Genomic DNA, 15,262 nt, shown 5'->3' with positions numbered 1-15,262 from the left:
CCTTCTTCCTTTTCCTGATCTGATACTGCATAAGGTAGTACCCTCGTGTATCTACCGTTAACTTTGAAAAGGTAGCACATTTTAGAAATTTAAAGTTGATAGGTAGTAAGGTTACATTAAATAAGGACGTATTATCTTTGATATATTATCCACTAGCCACTAGGACAAGTTGTAAGGATTACATATTTGGCTATGTTAACTACTTAAACTCTTCCTGCGATAGTACACAGAACATGGCTAAAATATTCCCGTTTATTGTTGTTTAAGAAAGATGATACTGTTAGTCAATCTTATGTTATAATAACCACCTGATTACTGTAACGAATGTATGCTTCATGTACAATTTATTCTTGCATTTAATAAAGATATTCTTGACAAGGAAAAAAAATTCCTTTAGTGATCCTTTAAATAACCTTTACATCCATGACCTTACTGGGAAGATTTGCCATTGTAGAATCTCTGGGCCAGATTCACGTAGAATCGCCCTACGCTGCGGCGGCGTAACGTATTACATTTACGTTACACCGCCGCAAGTTTTCAGCGTAAGTGCTTGATTCACAAAGCACTTGCCTGTAAACTTGCGGCGGCGTAGCGTAAATCCGCCCGGCGCAAGCCCGCCTAATTCAAATGGGGCGGGGACCATTTAAATTAGGCGCGTTCCCGCGCCGAACGTACTGTGCATGCTCCGTCCCTAAAATTTCCCGACGTGCATTGCGCTAAACGACGTCGCAAGGACGTCATTGGTTTTGACGTTAACGTAAATGGCGTCCAGCGCCATTCACGGACGACTTACGCAAACGACGTGAAATTTTAAATTTCAACGCGGGAACAACGGCCATACTTAACATTGGCTAGACCACCTAGAGGGCAGGTTTAGTTTTACGCCGCGTATCTCTATGGAAACTACGTACATTTACATTGACGGGCAAAGCGTACGTTCGTGAATCGGCGTAACTAGTCATTTGCATATTCTACGCCGACCGCAATGGAATCGCCACCTAGCGGCCGGCCTAGAATTGCAGCCTAAGATACGACGGTGTAAGTCACTTACACCTGTCGGATCTTAGGGAGATCTATGCGTAACCTGATTCTATGAATCAGGCGCATAGATACGACAATCGTATCTCAGAGATACGACGGCGTATCAGGAGATACGCCGTCGTATCTCTTTTATGAATCTGGTCCTCTGTGCCTAGTACTTCTATATCCTGCCAAATCTGAAAAACTTGGAATGATATAAGGTCAGTTCAGAATTTACTTGAATAAGGAAATCCGCTCACATCAATACAATTAATCAGAGTTGGCAGGTACCAGAAATGCATGGTGCATCATTTCAATCTATTCAATGGGGTCTTGAGGGCAAGTATAGCTTCAATATTTTCTTATCTAGTCATCTAGCTTAAAGTGGTTGTAAAGCTTTGTGTTTTTTCACCTTAATGCATCCTATAATAATAATTACCAGGCACTTTCACCCTCCTCCTGCCCAGGCCAATTTTCAGCTTTCAGGGCTGTCACACTTTGAATGACAATTACGCGGTCATGCAACACTGTACCCAAATCATATTTCTTGCACAAATAGAGCTTTCATTTGGTGGTATTTAACCACTTCAGTCCTAAGGATTTACCCCCCTAATGTCCAGGCCATTGTTTGCAATACGGCACTGTGTTATTTGAGCTGGCAATTCCGCGATCATGCGACGTTGTACCCCAAAAATAGAGCTTTTTTTTGGTGGTATTTGATCACCTCTGTGGTTTTTATTTTGTGTGCTATAAACAAAAAAAACGAAAATTTTGAAAAAAAAAAAACATTGGCCCGGATTCAAAGAGAATTGCGCTTTATTTGCGGAGGCGCAGGGCAACGATTTTGCCCTGCGCCCCCGCAAATTTGCTCCGCTGCCCTCGATTCTTGGAGCAGTAGCTCCGTAAATTGCGAGGGCGCGCCGGCAAAATTGCCCGGCGCTAGAGCACGCAATTTAAATGATCCCGTAGGGAGCAGGAATCATTTAAATTAGGCGCGCTCCCGCGCCGAGCGTAGAGTGCATGCTCCGTCGGGAAACTTTCCCGACGTGCATTGCGGCAAATGACGTCGCAAGGACGTCATTTGCTTCAGAGTGAACGTGAATGGCGTCCAGCGCCATTCACGAATCACTTACGCAAACGACGTAACATTCAAATATCGCGACGCGGGAACGACGGGTATCCTTTAGCATTGGCTGCCCCTACTATTAGAAGGGGCAGCCTTACGCTAAACACGCCGTACGGAAACGACGTAACTTGTGTACGCAGGGCCCGCGCAACATTGTGAATCAGTGTTAGTATGCAATTTGCATACTATACACTGAGCACAATGGGAGCGCCCCCTAGCGGGCATCGCAAGAATGCAGCCTAAAATATGCGTGGCATAAGAGCCTTATGCCACGCAGATTTTAGGCTGCAGTCGGCGTTACGATGTTCCTGAATCAGAAGCATTCGTAACGCCGGAGCAAGTAAGAAATTGCGCTGTGTAACCTATGGTTACACAGGCGCAATTGCTACTTGAATCTGGGCCATTATTTTTTATTTTCTGCTATAAAACATATCCAATAAAAAACATGTAAAAAATCGAATCTCTTCATCAATTTAAGCGAATTTGTATTCTGCTACATATTTTTTGTAAAAAAAAAACAATAAGGCCCGGATTCACAAAGCACTTGCGCCGACGTATCTCGAGATACGCCGCGTAAGTGCAAATATGCGCCGTCGTATCTATGCGCCGTGCCCACAAAACTAGATACGCCTGAAAATAGGCTTCATCCGACCAACGTAACTTGCCTAAGCCGGGGTAGAGTGGTCGCATATTTACGCTGGACGTATTTGGCGCTCATCCCATTGATTTTCTATTCACATATGCAAATGAGGGAGATACGCCGATTCACAAACGTACTTGCGCCCGGCGCATAATATACGCGGTTTGCGTAAGTCGTACGTCCGGCGTAAAGTTATTCACCATATATGAGGCGCAACCCATGCAAAGGTATGGACCAGGGAACACAAGCCGTCGTATTTTACGTAGTTTACGTTGGACGTGAATATGGCTGGGCGTAGGTTAAGTTCACGCCGTATGTAGTGATTTGACGTATCTTAGGCAGTTGTTTCGACATGATTCTGAGCATGCGCACTGGGATGCGGCCACGGGACGGCGCATGCGCCATACGTTATATGTATCTGTCTGGCACTCGGCCCATCATTTGCATGGGGTCGCGCCTCATTTGCATGTCTCACGCCCACTTCCACCTACGTGCTTGCCTCTCTGCGCTGCGTCGGCGTAGCGTACAAAAGATACGCTACAGCGGCATAAATATGCGCCGATGTCTGTGAATCCGGGCCTATGTGTATATTGATTGGTTTGCGCAAAAGTTATATCGTCTACAAAATAGGGAATAGATTTATGGCATTTTTATTATAATTTTTTTTGTTTTACTAATAATGGCGGGGATCTGTGCTTTTTAGCAGGACTGTGACATTGTGGCGGACAGATCAGACACCTAACTGACATTTTGTACACTTTTTTGGGAACCAGTGACATTAGTACAGTGATCAGTGCTAAAAAATGTCACTGTTGCCTTACTAATGACACTGGCAGGGAAGGGGTTAACATCAGGGGCGATCAAGGGGTTAAATGTGTTCCCTGGGTGTGTTTACTATCTGTGTGGGGGATGGGCTGCCTGGGACAACACACAGATCCATCTTCCTGCACAGCAAAAAAGACAGGATCTGTGTGATCTCCCCTGTGATCTCCCCTGTCATTTTTTGCTGTGAAAATGACAATGGTCCCAAAAATGTGTCAAAATTGTCCGAAGTGTCCGCCATAATGTCGCAGTCATGAAAAAAATCGCTGACCGCCACTATTAGTAGTAAAAAACAAAAAATAATAAAACTATCCCCTATTTTGTAAACGCTATAAATTTTGCGCAAACCAATCGATAAACGCTTATTGCAATTTTTTTTATAAAAAAATAGGTAGAAGAATACGTATCAGCCTAAACTGAGGAAAAAATAAAATGTATATATGTTTTTGGGGGATATTTATTATAGCAAAAAGTAAAAAAATATTGCATTTTTTTCAAAATTGTCGCTCTATTTTTGTTTATAGCGCAAAAAATAAAAACCGCAGAGGTGATCAAATACCACCAAAAGAAAGCTCTATTTGTGGGAAAAAAAGGACGTCAATTTTGTTTGGGAGCCACGTCGCACGACCGCGCAATTGTCTGTTAAAGCGACGCAGTGCCAAATCGCAAAACCTGGCCTGGGCATTTAGCTGCCTAAAGGTCCGGGGCTTAAGTGGGTAAAAAACGGCATGAAAAAATGCAGCATGTTCAAATTTTTTTTGTTTTTGTTTTTCAGAAGCCAACAAATGATGTAAAGCCCACACACGATCATTTTTAAAAACGTCGTTTTTTTTCATGCCGAAAAACGATTGTGTGTATGCGGCATTATCTGTGCCCAGTCGGCCACACAGAGTTAATCCAGCTCTGAGCAATCCTCTTTTATTGTTCAGTGAAATACAACAGACTTCCAGATAAATACCAAAGTCCTTGCTTCTGAAAAAAAGTGCACAATTCACATCCCCTTCCCTGTGTTTTGATTAAATGTTTTCAAAATATGGGGTGAGTCACAGTTCAGTGCCATGAGAAAATGCAACAGCCATCAGAATATACATAGAGCTGGAGGGAAGAGGGGAGGGGGATGTGAATTGAGCAGTTTTTACAGAAGCTGTGCATGTCTGCAAGCAGTGCACGAGATATGTAAATAACCTGTCACTCAAGCAAGGACTTTGGTTTTTATCTGGAAGTCTGTTTTATTTCCCTGAACAATAAAAAGAGGATTGTTCAGAGCTGGATTAACTTGGTGTGGCAAGACTGGGCACAGATGATAGGAAATCTTATTCTCTACATTGTGACATCAAATTTTTTTTTCACATTTAATGAGCATAAACACGAGAACATTTTACACAGGAATTTGCAGTTCTGCCAGCAAGAACCTTTCTTTCATGCAGAAAATATGCGTCTAAATGCAGCCTTTTTATTTTTCTGCCCATGTGAATGAGTTCAAATGGGGGCAGTTGGGGAGGGGGTGTAAAAATGCATCTCGACCCCATGTTTTTACCACCTTGTCCCCAACTGAGCCACAACACATCATTTTTCATTACTAATTGAGCTTGATCCACATCCATTGTATATGAATATAAATAAAGAATACTCACTTCTTCTTTATTCTCATCATTCATGACATTTAAATCCGTATCGCTCTCATCTTCATCTTCTGACTCATCTATGAGGGATACAAGATGCTTTATCAGAAACAATAGTATCAAGCTTGCAATAATTCCCATACATGTATATTAAAATATATCAGTTATTTGCGGTATTTTACAAGCCAGTAAACACTTTATGGGATTGATTTACTAAAGGAAAATATGGTGTTCACTTTGCAAATAAAGGGAATTTTCTGAGTTTAGTGGATGGGATGAAGCTCTGCTGAGTTTACAGGATAAGTACACTTTTTAACATGTCACATGTTACACCCATATATAGGGTGTTATATGTAACCTATTACTGTGCTCCAGTCCCTGCACCCCCCTGATCCCCAGCTGTGACAGAGGGTAGGGGATTCTATCCCCACACCCGCTGTCACAATTAAAAAATAGCGCAGTTGTGTGGAGATTTGTCCACACAGCCGTGGATGAATAATATTGTGGATCAGTGCCGATCCTGACCTCCCTGGGGCCCTAAGCAAAATGACATGTCACATTAAAGTGAAATGACATCTTACATTAAAGTGAGAAGCGGGGGGGTGCCGACTTCGGCCCAGATTCACAGAGAGCGGGCGCACATTACGCAGCCGTAGCGCAAACAATGTATGCTACGCCAACGCAGCGCAGAGAGGCAAGCATAGAATTCACCGAGCCAGTGCTCCCAACGCTGCGCTGGGTTTCGAAGGCGTTCGCCGGCATAGGTGGAAGTGGGCGTGAGCAATGCAAATGAGGCATGACCCCATGCAAATGATGGGCCGAGCGCCAGACAGATATGTATCATGAACTGCGCATGCGCCGAGACGTGGGTGCATCCCCCTGTGCATGCTCACAACCACGTCGGAACAATTGCCTAAACTACGCCGGATCACTGCGTACGGCGTGAACGTAACCTATGCCCAGCCAGACACGTCCAACGTAAAATACGCCAGCTTGTGTTCCCTGGTGCAGACCTTTGTACAGTATGTCTGCTGCTGGGTTACACCTCCTTTATGGGGAATAACTTTACACCGGAAGTACAACTTACACGCACTGCGTCGGGCGCACATATGTTCGTGAATTGCCGTATTTCACTCATTTGCATATTTGAATGGCTAATCAATGGGAGCGCCACCATGCGTCCAGCAAGTTACGTTGGTGGGATAAAGCCTGTTTTTAGGCGCATCTTAGTTTGTGGGTCCGGCGCATTGATACGACGGCGCACATTTGCACTTACGTCGGCGTATCTTGTTATATGTCGGCTTTGTGAATCTGGGCCTTCTTACCTCTTCTCCCATGCAGCCAGCGGGGTGAGGGGCCGAAAATGACTTCTCACCAGGCGGGGCCTCTAGTAATTTGGGGGACCCTCCGCAGCTTTTCGGGGCCCTAAGCAGCTTGCATAGTGAGCCTATAGGGCGGATCGGCCCTGCTGTGGATGATCTGTGGATGATCTGTGGATGAATAAACTACAAGTCATGTCTTCCACTGCGGCAGAAGGCTTGTAGTCCACAATGAAATGTGAGGGCACTGGTGGGTGCTCTCGTAGTTCATTGATTATTGCTACACTTTAGTAACTGTCTGCCCATATAGAGGTACGGGCAGACAACTGCACATGATCAGATTTTCCGATGGCCTAAAATCCGATGGAATATTTTGTCGGAATTCCGTTCAAGCTGTCTTGCATACACACTGTCAGACCAAAACGCGGTGATGTAAAAACACTACAACAAAGTTTAACGCTTCCGAGCATGCGTCAACTTGATTCTGAGCATATGTGGGTTTTTTTCTCCATCGGAGTTGCACGCAGACTATAGGAATTTCCTATCGTTTTTTTTTATCGGAAAAAATAAAACATGTTTTATTTCTAAACACCAATGGAAAAAAAGTCAGATGGGGCCCACACACGATGGGAATTTCAGATGAAAAAAGTTTATGATTTATGTGTATATTCCTTAGCACTGCACTTATTTACAAAGCATGGGTAGGCAAACCTGGTGCCCTCCAGCTGTTATAGAACTACATTTCCCATGAGCCATTGCAAGGCTGCAGTTACAATTACTCCCAGAGGCATGATGGGACTTGTAATTATGCAACAGCTGGAGGGCCCCAGGTTGCCTACCCCTGCTTTACAGGCTTCAGTGTTAAAAAATAAAAATAAATGCGCTTTTTTTTACCTGCAAAAACATGTGCATTGTTTTTTTTTTTCTCCAAAAGGTGAACTAAACCTTTAGGCCCCGTACACACGTCCGAGAAACTCGACGGGCAAAACACATAGTTTTGCTCGTCGAGTTCCTTGTGAAGCCGCCGAGGATCTCGGCGAGCCAAGTTTCCCCATTGACTAACGAGGAAATAGAGAACATGTTCTCTATTTGGCTCGACGAGTTCCTCGTCGGTTTCCTCGGCCAAAAGTGTACACACGACCGGTTTCCTCGGCAGAATACGGCTCCGATCGAGTTTCTGTCTGAATTCTGCCGAGAAACTCGGTCGTGTGTATGGGGCCTGAGGCCCCATTCACATCTGGCAATTTGGGGTTGCGGGCGTAAACGCTGTGATTCTGCCTGCGCAGTAATTGGGGAGAAACAGGGCACGTGTGTTTGGGCGCGATCCATTTTCAATAACCCTTCAAACACGATGCGATTTTACCGCGATTGTTGTGCAAGAATTGTGCGGCAATGGTGGCAAACCGCATTGCGTGAAGCTTGTCAAACCACAAAAAACACGAGCTGTGTTTGGGCATCAAGCTTCACTCACAATGCGGTTTGCCACAATTTCAAAACTATTATTACACGACAATTGCAGCAAAACCGCACCTTGTTTAAGGTTCCTGAAAAAATGATTGGCACCCAAACACGTGTGGTGTGTTTTGCAGTGTAATTTGGAATTGTGGGCAGAATTGCCCAAGTCGCCAGATGTAAATGAGGCCTTAATCATCCAATCAAGTGCAAGCAAATATACTGTTGTTTTTTTCCTGCAAGTGATTGGGTATTCATTGCAAAGTGAAATTTCACCATATACACTTAAAGCGGGAGTTCACCCGAAATTTTTTTTTTTAACATTAGATTGATGCTCATTTTGTCAAGGGGAATCTGGTAGTTTTTTTAAAATCGAAGCTGTACTTACCGTTTTAGAGAGCGATCTTCTCCGCCGCTTCCGGGTATGGTCTTCGGGACTGGGCGTTCCTATTTGATTGACAGGCTTCCGACAGGCTTCCGACGGTCGCATACATCGCGTCACAAGTAGCCAAAAGAAGCGTCGGTGCGGCTCTATACGGCGTCTGCGCACCGATGTTCGGCTACTTTCGGGAAATCGTGATGCGATGTATGCGACCGTCGGAAGCCTGTCGGAAGCCTGTCAATCAAGTAGGAACGCCCAGTCCCGCAGCCCATACCCGGAAGCGGCGGAGAAGATCTATCTCTAAAACGGTAAGTACTGCTTCGATTGTAAAAAAAACACCCGATTCCCCTTGACAAAACGAGCCTCAATCTAATGTTAAAAAAAAAGGTTTTTGGGTGAACCTCCACTTTAAGCCTCATACACACAACCGTTTTTTCCGTCTAGAAAACTGCCATGACAGCTTTTGGCTGGGAATCCTGGCCGTGTGTATGCTCCATTGCAGTTTTCCCGACAGGAGAACCGACGGGAGTCCTGGCGGGAAAAATGATAACATGTCCTCTTTTTTCCAGCCGGGGTTCCCGGCAGTTTACCTATGGGGAAAACCTGCGGTGGAGTATACACATGGCCGGGTTTCCTGACCAAAGCTCTCATGGCAGTTTTCCTGCCGGGAAACCCAGCCGTGTGTAGGGCGGAAAAAGCTACCGAGCAGGTTCTCGGTTTTCCCGGCTGACTTTTTACCGCCGGGAAAACCGATCGTGTGTACAAGGCATTCGAGAAAATTCCCTTGCACAGTGCACCTTGCCTTGCAAAGTCAGCAGAGCAGCCTATTTGTAAATCAGCCCAGTTACAGAAAGCTTAGGCCCAGATTCACAACCGAGATACAACGGCGTATCTCCGTCGTATCTTTGCGTTGCGCCGTCGTATCTATGCGACTGATTCTTAGAATCAGTTATGCATAGATATCCATTAGATCCGACAGGCGTAAGTCTCTTACGCCGTCGGATCTAAACTGAATTTATTTTTTTGACCGCTAGGTGGCGCTTCCGTCCAATTCCGCATCAAGTATGCAAATTAGCTAGATACGCGAATTCTCGAACGTACGCGCAGCCGACGCAGTAAGGTTACGACATTTACATTAGGCTTTTCCCGGCGTAAAGTTGCCTCTGCTATATGAGGCGCAGCCAATGTTAAGTATGGCCGTCGTTCCCGCATCGAAATTTTAAAAAGTTACGTTGTTTCTGTAAGTCGTCCGTGAATGGGGCCGGACGTCATTTACGTTCACGTCTAAACCAATGACGTCCTTGCGACGTCATTTGGAGCAATGTACACTGGGATATTTTACGGACGGCGCATGCGCAGTTTGTTCAGCGCGGGGACGCGCTTGATTTAAATGATACACACCCCCTACCCGCCGAATTTGAATTCCGTTGGGTGATTTACGCTACGCCGCTGCAACTTACGGAGCAAGTGCTTTGAGAACACAGCACTTGCCCCGTGTAAGTTGCGGAGGCGTAACGTAAATCAGATACGTTACGCCCGTACAATTTTGCGCGGCTGTACGTGAATTTGGCCCTTAGTCTACCTTCTTGGGAGAATTCTTTTGCTGCGGTGATTGGCTGGCTTGCTCCAGGCACGGGATAGGTATAGGAGCTATTAGTACTGCAGAGCGGCAGCGTGCACTTCGGACAGCACTTTCTTAAAACCTGTATTGCTGCGCTGACCACAGAGTCCAGGTTTTTCCAACGCAAACATTCCTAGGGAGAGGACAGAAAATACGACGGTGTAAAATACGTGTAAGGAAATCAATAACACACATAAAACAAGCCTGGCTGTGTTATGAATTAAAAGCCTCCAGCTGCTAGTGAACTACACGGCGTAGGATGCTGAGTGACTGGGAGGCATACATCATCATGCATTGACTTTAAGATACATAGCGCACTGGTATTTATGAAGCAGAACTGTGTGTTGCCGGTCTCACTACAGTAAATAATTGAAATGCAGCTGTGTTGCCACGTAAACATCAATTGCTTGGTTTGTGACAGTAGATCGACGCCATCAACCATGTGGACATCAATCTGTATGCCATAGACCAAGGGTCTTAAAATGCTCGAAACAAAGGGCCAGTTTACTGCCCTTAAAATATTAGGGAAGTTGGACTGTGGCCAGTAGGAAGAGGAATAATACCCCATTGCTGGTGTCAGTGGGAGGAATGGTGCCCTGTTTTTGGTGTCAGTGGAAGGAATAGTGCTGCATAAACTGTTGGCGCTATATAAATCCTGTATAATAATAATAATAGTGCCCCAAGGGCCAGATTATGGCAAGCAAAGGGCCACATCTGGCCCGTGGACTGCAGTTTGGAGACCCCTTAGACCAGGCATGTCCTAAGTCCAGCCCAGGGGGCCAAATGCGGCCCGCGTTTTGGTTTAATGTGGCCCCATTGGTAATTTGGATAATATATATATATATATATATATATATATATCTCTTTTGTGACCCCCCCAATGAATCCCAGAGCACCGGGGTACTCAGGGTTTCGTTGGGGGGGGCCACAAAAGATATATACCGTATTTATCGTTCTGGCAGCCTCGGAGGGGACAGGGAGGGGGCGGGACGAGTGCTGTTAGATAACATACAGGAGAATCTCCTGTTTACTTGGCGGCCTCTGTAATAGGAAGGCCGCTAAGTAAACAGGAGATTCTTCTGTATGTAATCCGTTCCGGCCCCCTCCCTGTCCCCTCCGAGGCTGAAGATGGGCATCAATCAGGCTGCAATGATGGCAATAGTAAGGCTGCATTCAGAGGCTGCATTCATGTCAATAGTGAGGCTGCTTTCATTGCAATGGTGAGGCTCATTCAGGCAATGGTGAGGCTGCATTCAGAGGCTACATTCATGTCAATGGTGAGGCTGCTTTCATGGCAATGGTGAGGCTGCATTCAGGCAATGGTGAGGCTGCATTCAGAGGCTGCATTCATGTCAATGGTGAGGCAGTATTCAGGCAATGGTGAGGCTGCATATTCAGAGGCTGCATTCATGTAAATAGTGAGGCTGCTTTCATGGCAATAGTGAGGCTGCATTCAGGCAATGGTGAGGCTGCATTTAGAGGCTGCATTCATGGCAGAGGTGAGGCTGCAGATTGGCACCGATTAGGCTGCATTGATGGGCACTGACATTTATTTTGCTTCACAGTACTTTATTTAAAATGTATTTATTTTCCTGAAACTTCCCTCTTAAAGTGAAGGTGCGTGTTATACTCCGATAAATACGGTATATGCAAATAACACGACCAAGCCACGAATTCAGCCAGAAACTCGATCGAAGCTGGATTCTGCCGAGAAACTCGTCGTATGTACACTTTTCAGCGAGGAAGCAGACGAGGAACTCGTCGGGCCAAATAGAGAACATGTTCTCTATTTCCTCGTTGTTCAATGAGGAAAGTTGGCCTGCCGAGATCCTCGGCGGCTTCCACACTGAACTCGACGAGGAACTCGATGTGTTTGGCACGTCGAGTTCCTCGGATGTGTGTACGGGGCCTGAGACTCTTCACCACACACAGCCACAAAAGCAAGATAATTCTTGTTGGGCAGTGTATTGGTTCATTTGCATTTAATTTTAAGGGTTCAAAAAATGTCAGGCAAAATAGTCGGCCCTCACGCATGTTCATTTCATCAAATCTGCCCTCTTTGAAAAAAGTTTGGACACCCCTGCCTTAGAAGGAAGGCTTAGACGGCAACTCCACTCTTCTGGTAAATTTTGATAAATGGATTAAGTATTTCTGGATATCTGGTTATTGGTAAGTCTTAAGCCTAATACACATGATCAGACTTCCGTCTGACTTTTCTGTGGATTTTGGTCCGAAGGGGCATTGGCCGTGAACTTGGTATGCATACACATGGTCATAGGCGTGCGCACAGGGTGTGCCAGATGTGCTCAGGCACACCCTTATCACCCTTTGCAGCACACATTCCCCCTACTGCCCTGGTTCTCCCCTCCTTCCCCCCGCAGCGCTTCTGGCTTCCCTACTCTCCTCTCCCTCCAGCTGTTGCTGCGGGGATGTTTTAGGATGAGTGGGGGAAAGGGCCGGTAAATATGTACCTTACCAGCCCCTTCCCTTTCATTATGAGTGATCAGTACTATGTGTTTGATCTTTGGGGTGCACACCCTAATGCAATAGGCTGCGCACACCTATGCACATGGCATAACTTTTTCAGCCAACATACACCAAATCATGTGGTTTTTCAGATCTTTGCCACCACCCTTTGGGCAACTTCTGCTATTGTCTGATCTTTAGCATTGGTTTGGAGCATGTGTGTTTTTACTTTGAACTTTAGTCCAATGGACTTGTGTACACATGATCGGATGATGCTCCAACGGACATTAGTTGTCGGAAAGTTTGAGAGCATGCACAGCGAACATTTGTCCAATTTGAAAAACAGACAACAATTGTCCGATGGAGCATACAGACGGTCGAATTGTCCGATAAAACACGTTCGCCGGACCGCTGTTGTCAAAAAGTACGATTGTGTGTATGGGCCTTTAGACCCTGTTCCTACCAAGTTCAAGTATGATATTCCCAACACACACATTCCTGAACTTGGCTGTGGATGTAAGTGGGTGCTGCAGTGACAAATCGGCTGGAAACTGAAGACATTCAGAGCATGAAGTATGTCACCAGCATACCAAGGATCTCCAGATGAGGACCAAAGTTTTGTGGAATGATCACATCGGGCCATATTCTCAAATACTTTACGCCTGCGTATCAGCAGATAAGCAGACGTAAGTCCGATCCTATGTTTAAGTGTATTCTCAAACTGAGATACACTTAAACATGCCTAAGATACGACGGCCTGCGCCGTTGTATCTTAGGCTGCAATATTTACGCTGACCGCTAGGTGGCGGTCAGCGTAGAATATGCAAATGACTAGTCACGCCGATTCTCTAACGTACGCTTGCCCGCCGTAGTGTTTTAACGTAGTTTCCGTAAGCGATACGCGGCGTAAAGATAAAGATGCCCCCTAGGTGGCGTTCTCAATGTTAAGTATGGCCGTCGATCCCGCGTCGAAATTTGAAAATGTAACGTCGTTTGCGTAAGTCGTCCGTGAATGGCGCTGGACGCCATTTACCTTACAGTCAAAACAAATGACGTCCGTGAGACGTCATTTAGCGCAATGCACGTTGGCTAATTTACCTGACGGAGCATGCGCATTACGATCGGTGCCGGAGCGCGCCTAATTTAAATGATCCACGCCCCCTACCAGGATCATTTGAATTAGGAGGGCTTGCGCGGGTGGACTTTACGCGACGCCGCCGCAAGTTTACAGCTAAGTGGTTTGGGAATCAGGCACTTGCCACTTAAACTTGCGGCGGCGTAACGTAAAGGACATACGTTCCGCCGCCTCAGATATTTAAGAATATGCCCCATCATGATTACAATAGCAACATTTCAAGGCCTCACAGGACCCCTTCATCAGGCGTGTGACCAAACATTGCTATTGTAACCATTATGTGATTGCTGAATAAAGCATTGGACCCATTCTGGAGATCCTTGGTATGCTGGTGACATATGCCGCGTACACACGACCGTTTTTAATGACGAGAAAAATTCAATTTTTTAAATTGCCTGTGAAAAACGGTTGTGTATGCGTTTTAACGAGGGGGAAAAAAGAGTGCATGCTCAGAAGCAAGTTATGAGACGGGGAAATTGGCAAAAGCAGCCAAAAGGGTGGCGCCATTCGAATGGAACTCGCCCTTTATAGTGCCGTCGTACGTGTTGTACATCACCGCGCTTTGCTCGAGCATTTTTTTCACGAACGTGTGTATGTAAGGTAGGCTTGAGAGGAATCACGACAAATCACGTCGAGAAAAACAATGTTTTTTTGCATGACATGAATAACGGTCGTGTGTACGCGGCAATACTTCTTGCTCTGTTCCAACCAAGGTCACTGTAGGCCTGCAGTTTGTGCTCCAGTTTCCTCCAACACTACAGGTTAAATCTACAGGTTTACTTAACCTTTGTATAAACTGATCTTAGGTTTAGGTTTGTAGTTGGAAGTGGTAAAAATAGGTGGTTGAGCCAAATTTTTATCGTCCCACATCCAAGGCACGCTTCCCTAATGTGAAAAGGCAGTTATGCCGCGTACACACGATCAGTCCATCCGATGAGAACGGATCGATTGACCGGTTTCATCGGTTAACCATCAGTTAAATAATGATCGTGTCAGAACGCGGTGACGTAAAACACAACAACGTGATGAAAAAAACGAAGTTCAATGCTTCCAAGCATGCGTTGACTTGATTCTGAGCATGCGTGGATTTTTAACCGATGCTTTTGCATACTAACGATCGGTTTTGACCTATCGGTTAGGCGTCCATCGGTTCAATTTAAAAGCAAGTTCTAATTTTTTTGACCGAAGGATAACTGACCGATGGGGCCCACACACTATCGGTTTGGACCGATGAAAACGGTCCTTCAGTCCGTTTTCATCGGTTTTGACCGATCGTGTGTACGCGGCCTTAGGGTTTCACGGGCCCCTTTATGAAAAAGCTAGACTAGACTGTTAGCTCATTTGGGGTAAGTATAGATATGTCTGATTCATTGTGCTCTATAAACTGATGAAAAGATGTCAGCACCAAACGAAGAAAAAAAAATTTACAAGTATTTTATTTCTTTTTTTCATGATTGCACACGATTTACGTTGCAATTTTTTGCTAAACCAATGTTAAGTAAAAACTCATAAAACTTGGGATTTTTTATTTTTTTCCCATCAAAGAGAACACACGGCCAAGAATCTCGTCAAGAAAAAAAACTTTGTTTTCCCTGACGAGATTCTTGGCAAGAATCTCTTGTCGCCCGAGTGTACACACACTCCTTTCAAAAGAACC

The 15,262-nt window shown here is 45.3% G+C and overlaps 1 protein-coding gene across 1 annotated transcript in view; it reads right to left on the bottom strand.

The window, feature by feature from the left end:
* AGBL1 (AGBL carboxypeptidase 1) overlaps positions 1 to 15,262 on the bottom strand; it is an 863,343-nt gene that overhangs the window by 658,009 nt on the left and 190,072 nt on the right. Inside the window, exons 8-9 of the mRNA XM_040341533.1 lie at positions 9,966 to 10,137; positions 5,243 to 5,310 (exon numbers count right to left, since the gene is read on the bottom strand). Coding sequence (XP_040197467.1) covers positions 5,243 to 5,310; positions 9,966 to 10,137 — 240 coding nt within the window. The remainder of the gene's footprint in view (positions 1 to 5,242; positions 5,311 to 9,965; positions 10,138 to 15,262) is intronic.

The sequence above is a fragment of the Rana temporaria genome, chromosome 3 (assembly GCF_905171775.1).
Source record: "Rana temporaria chromosome 3, aRanTem1.1, whole genome shotgun sequence".
Taxonomy (NCBI): Eukaryota; Metazoa; Chordata; class Amphibia; order Anura; family Ranidae; genus Rana; species Rana temporaria.
Note: the sequence above shows the minus strand (reverse complement) of the source record. Positions and strands in the feature narration are given on the sequence as shown.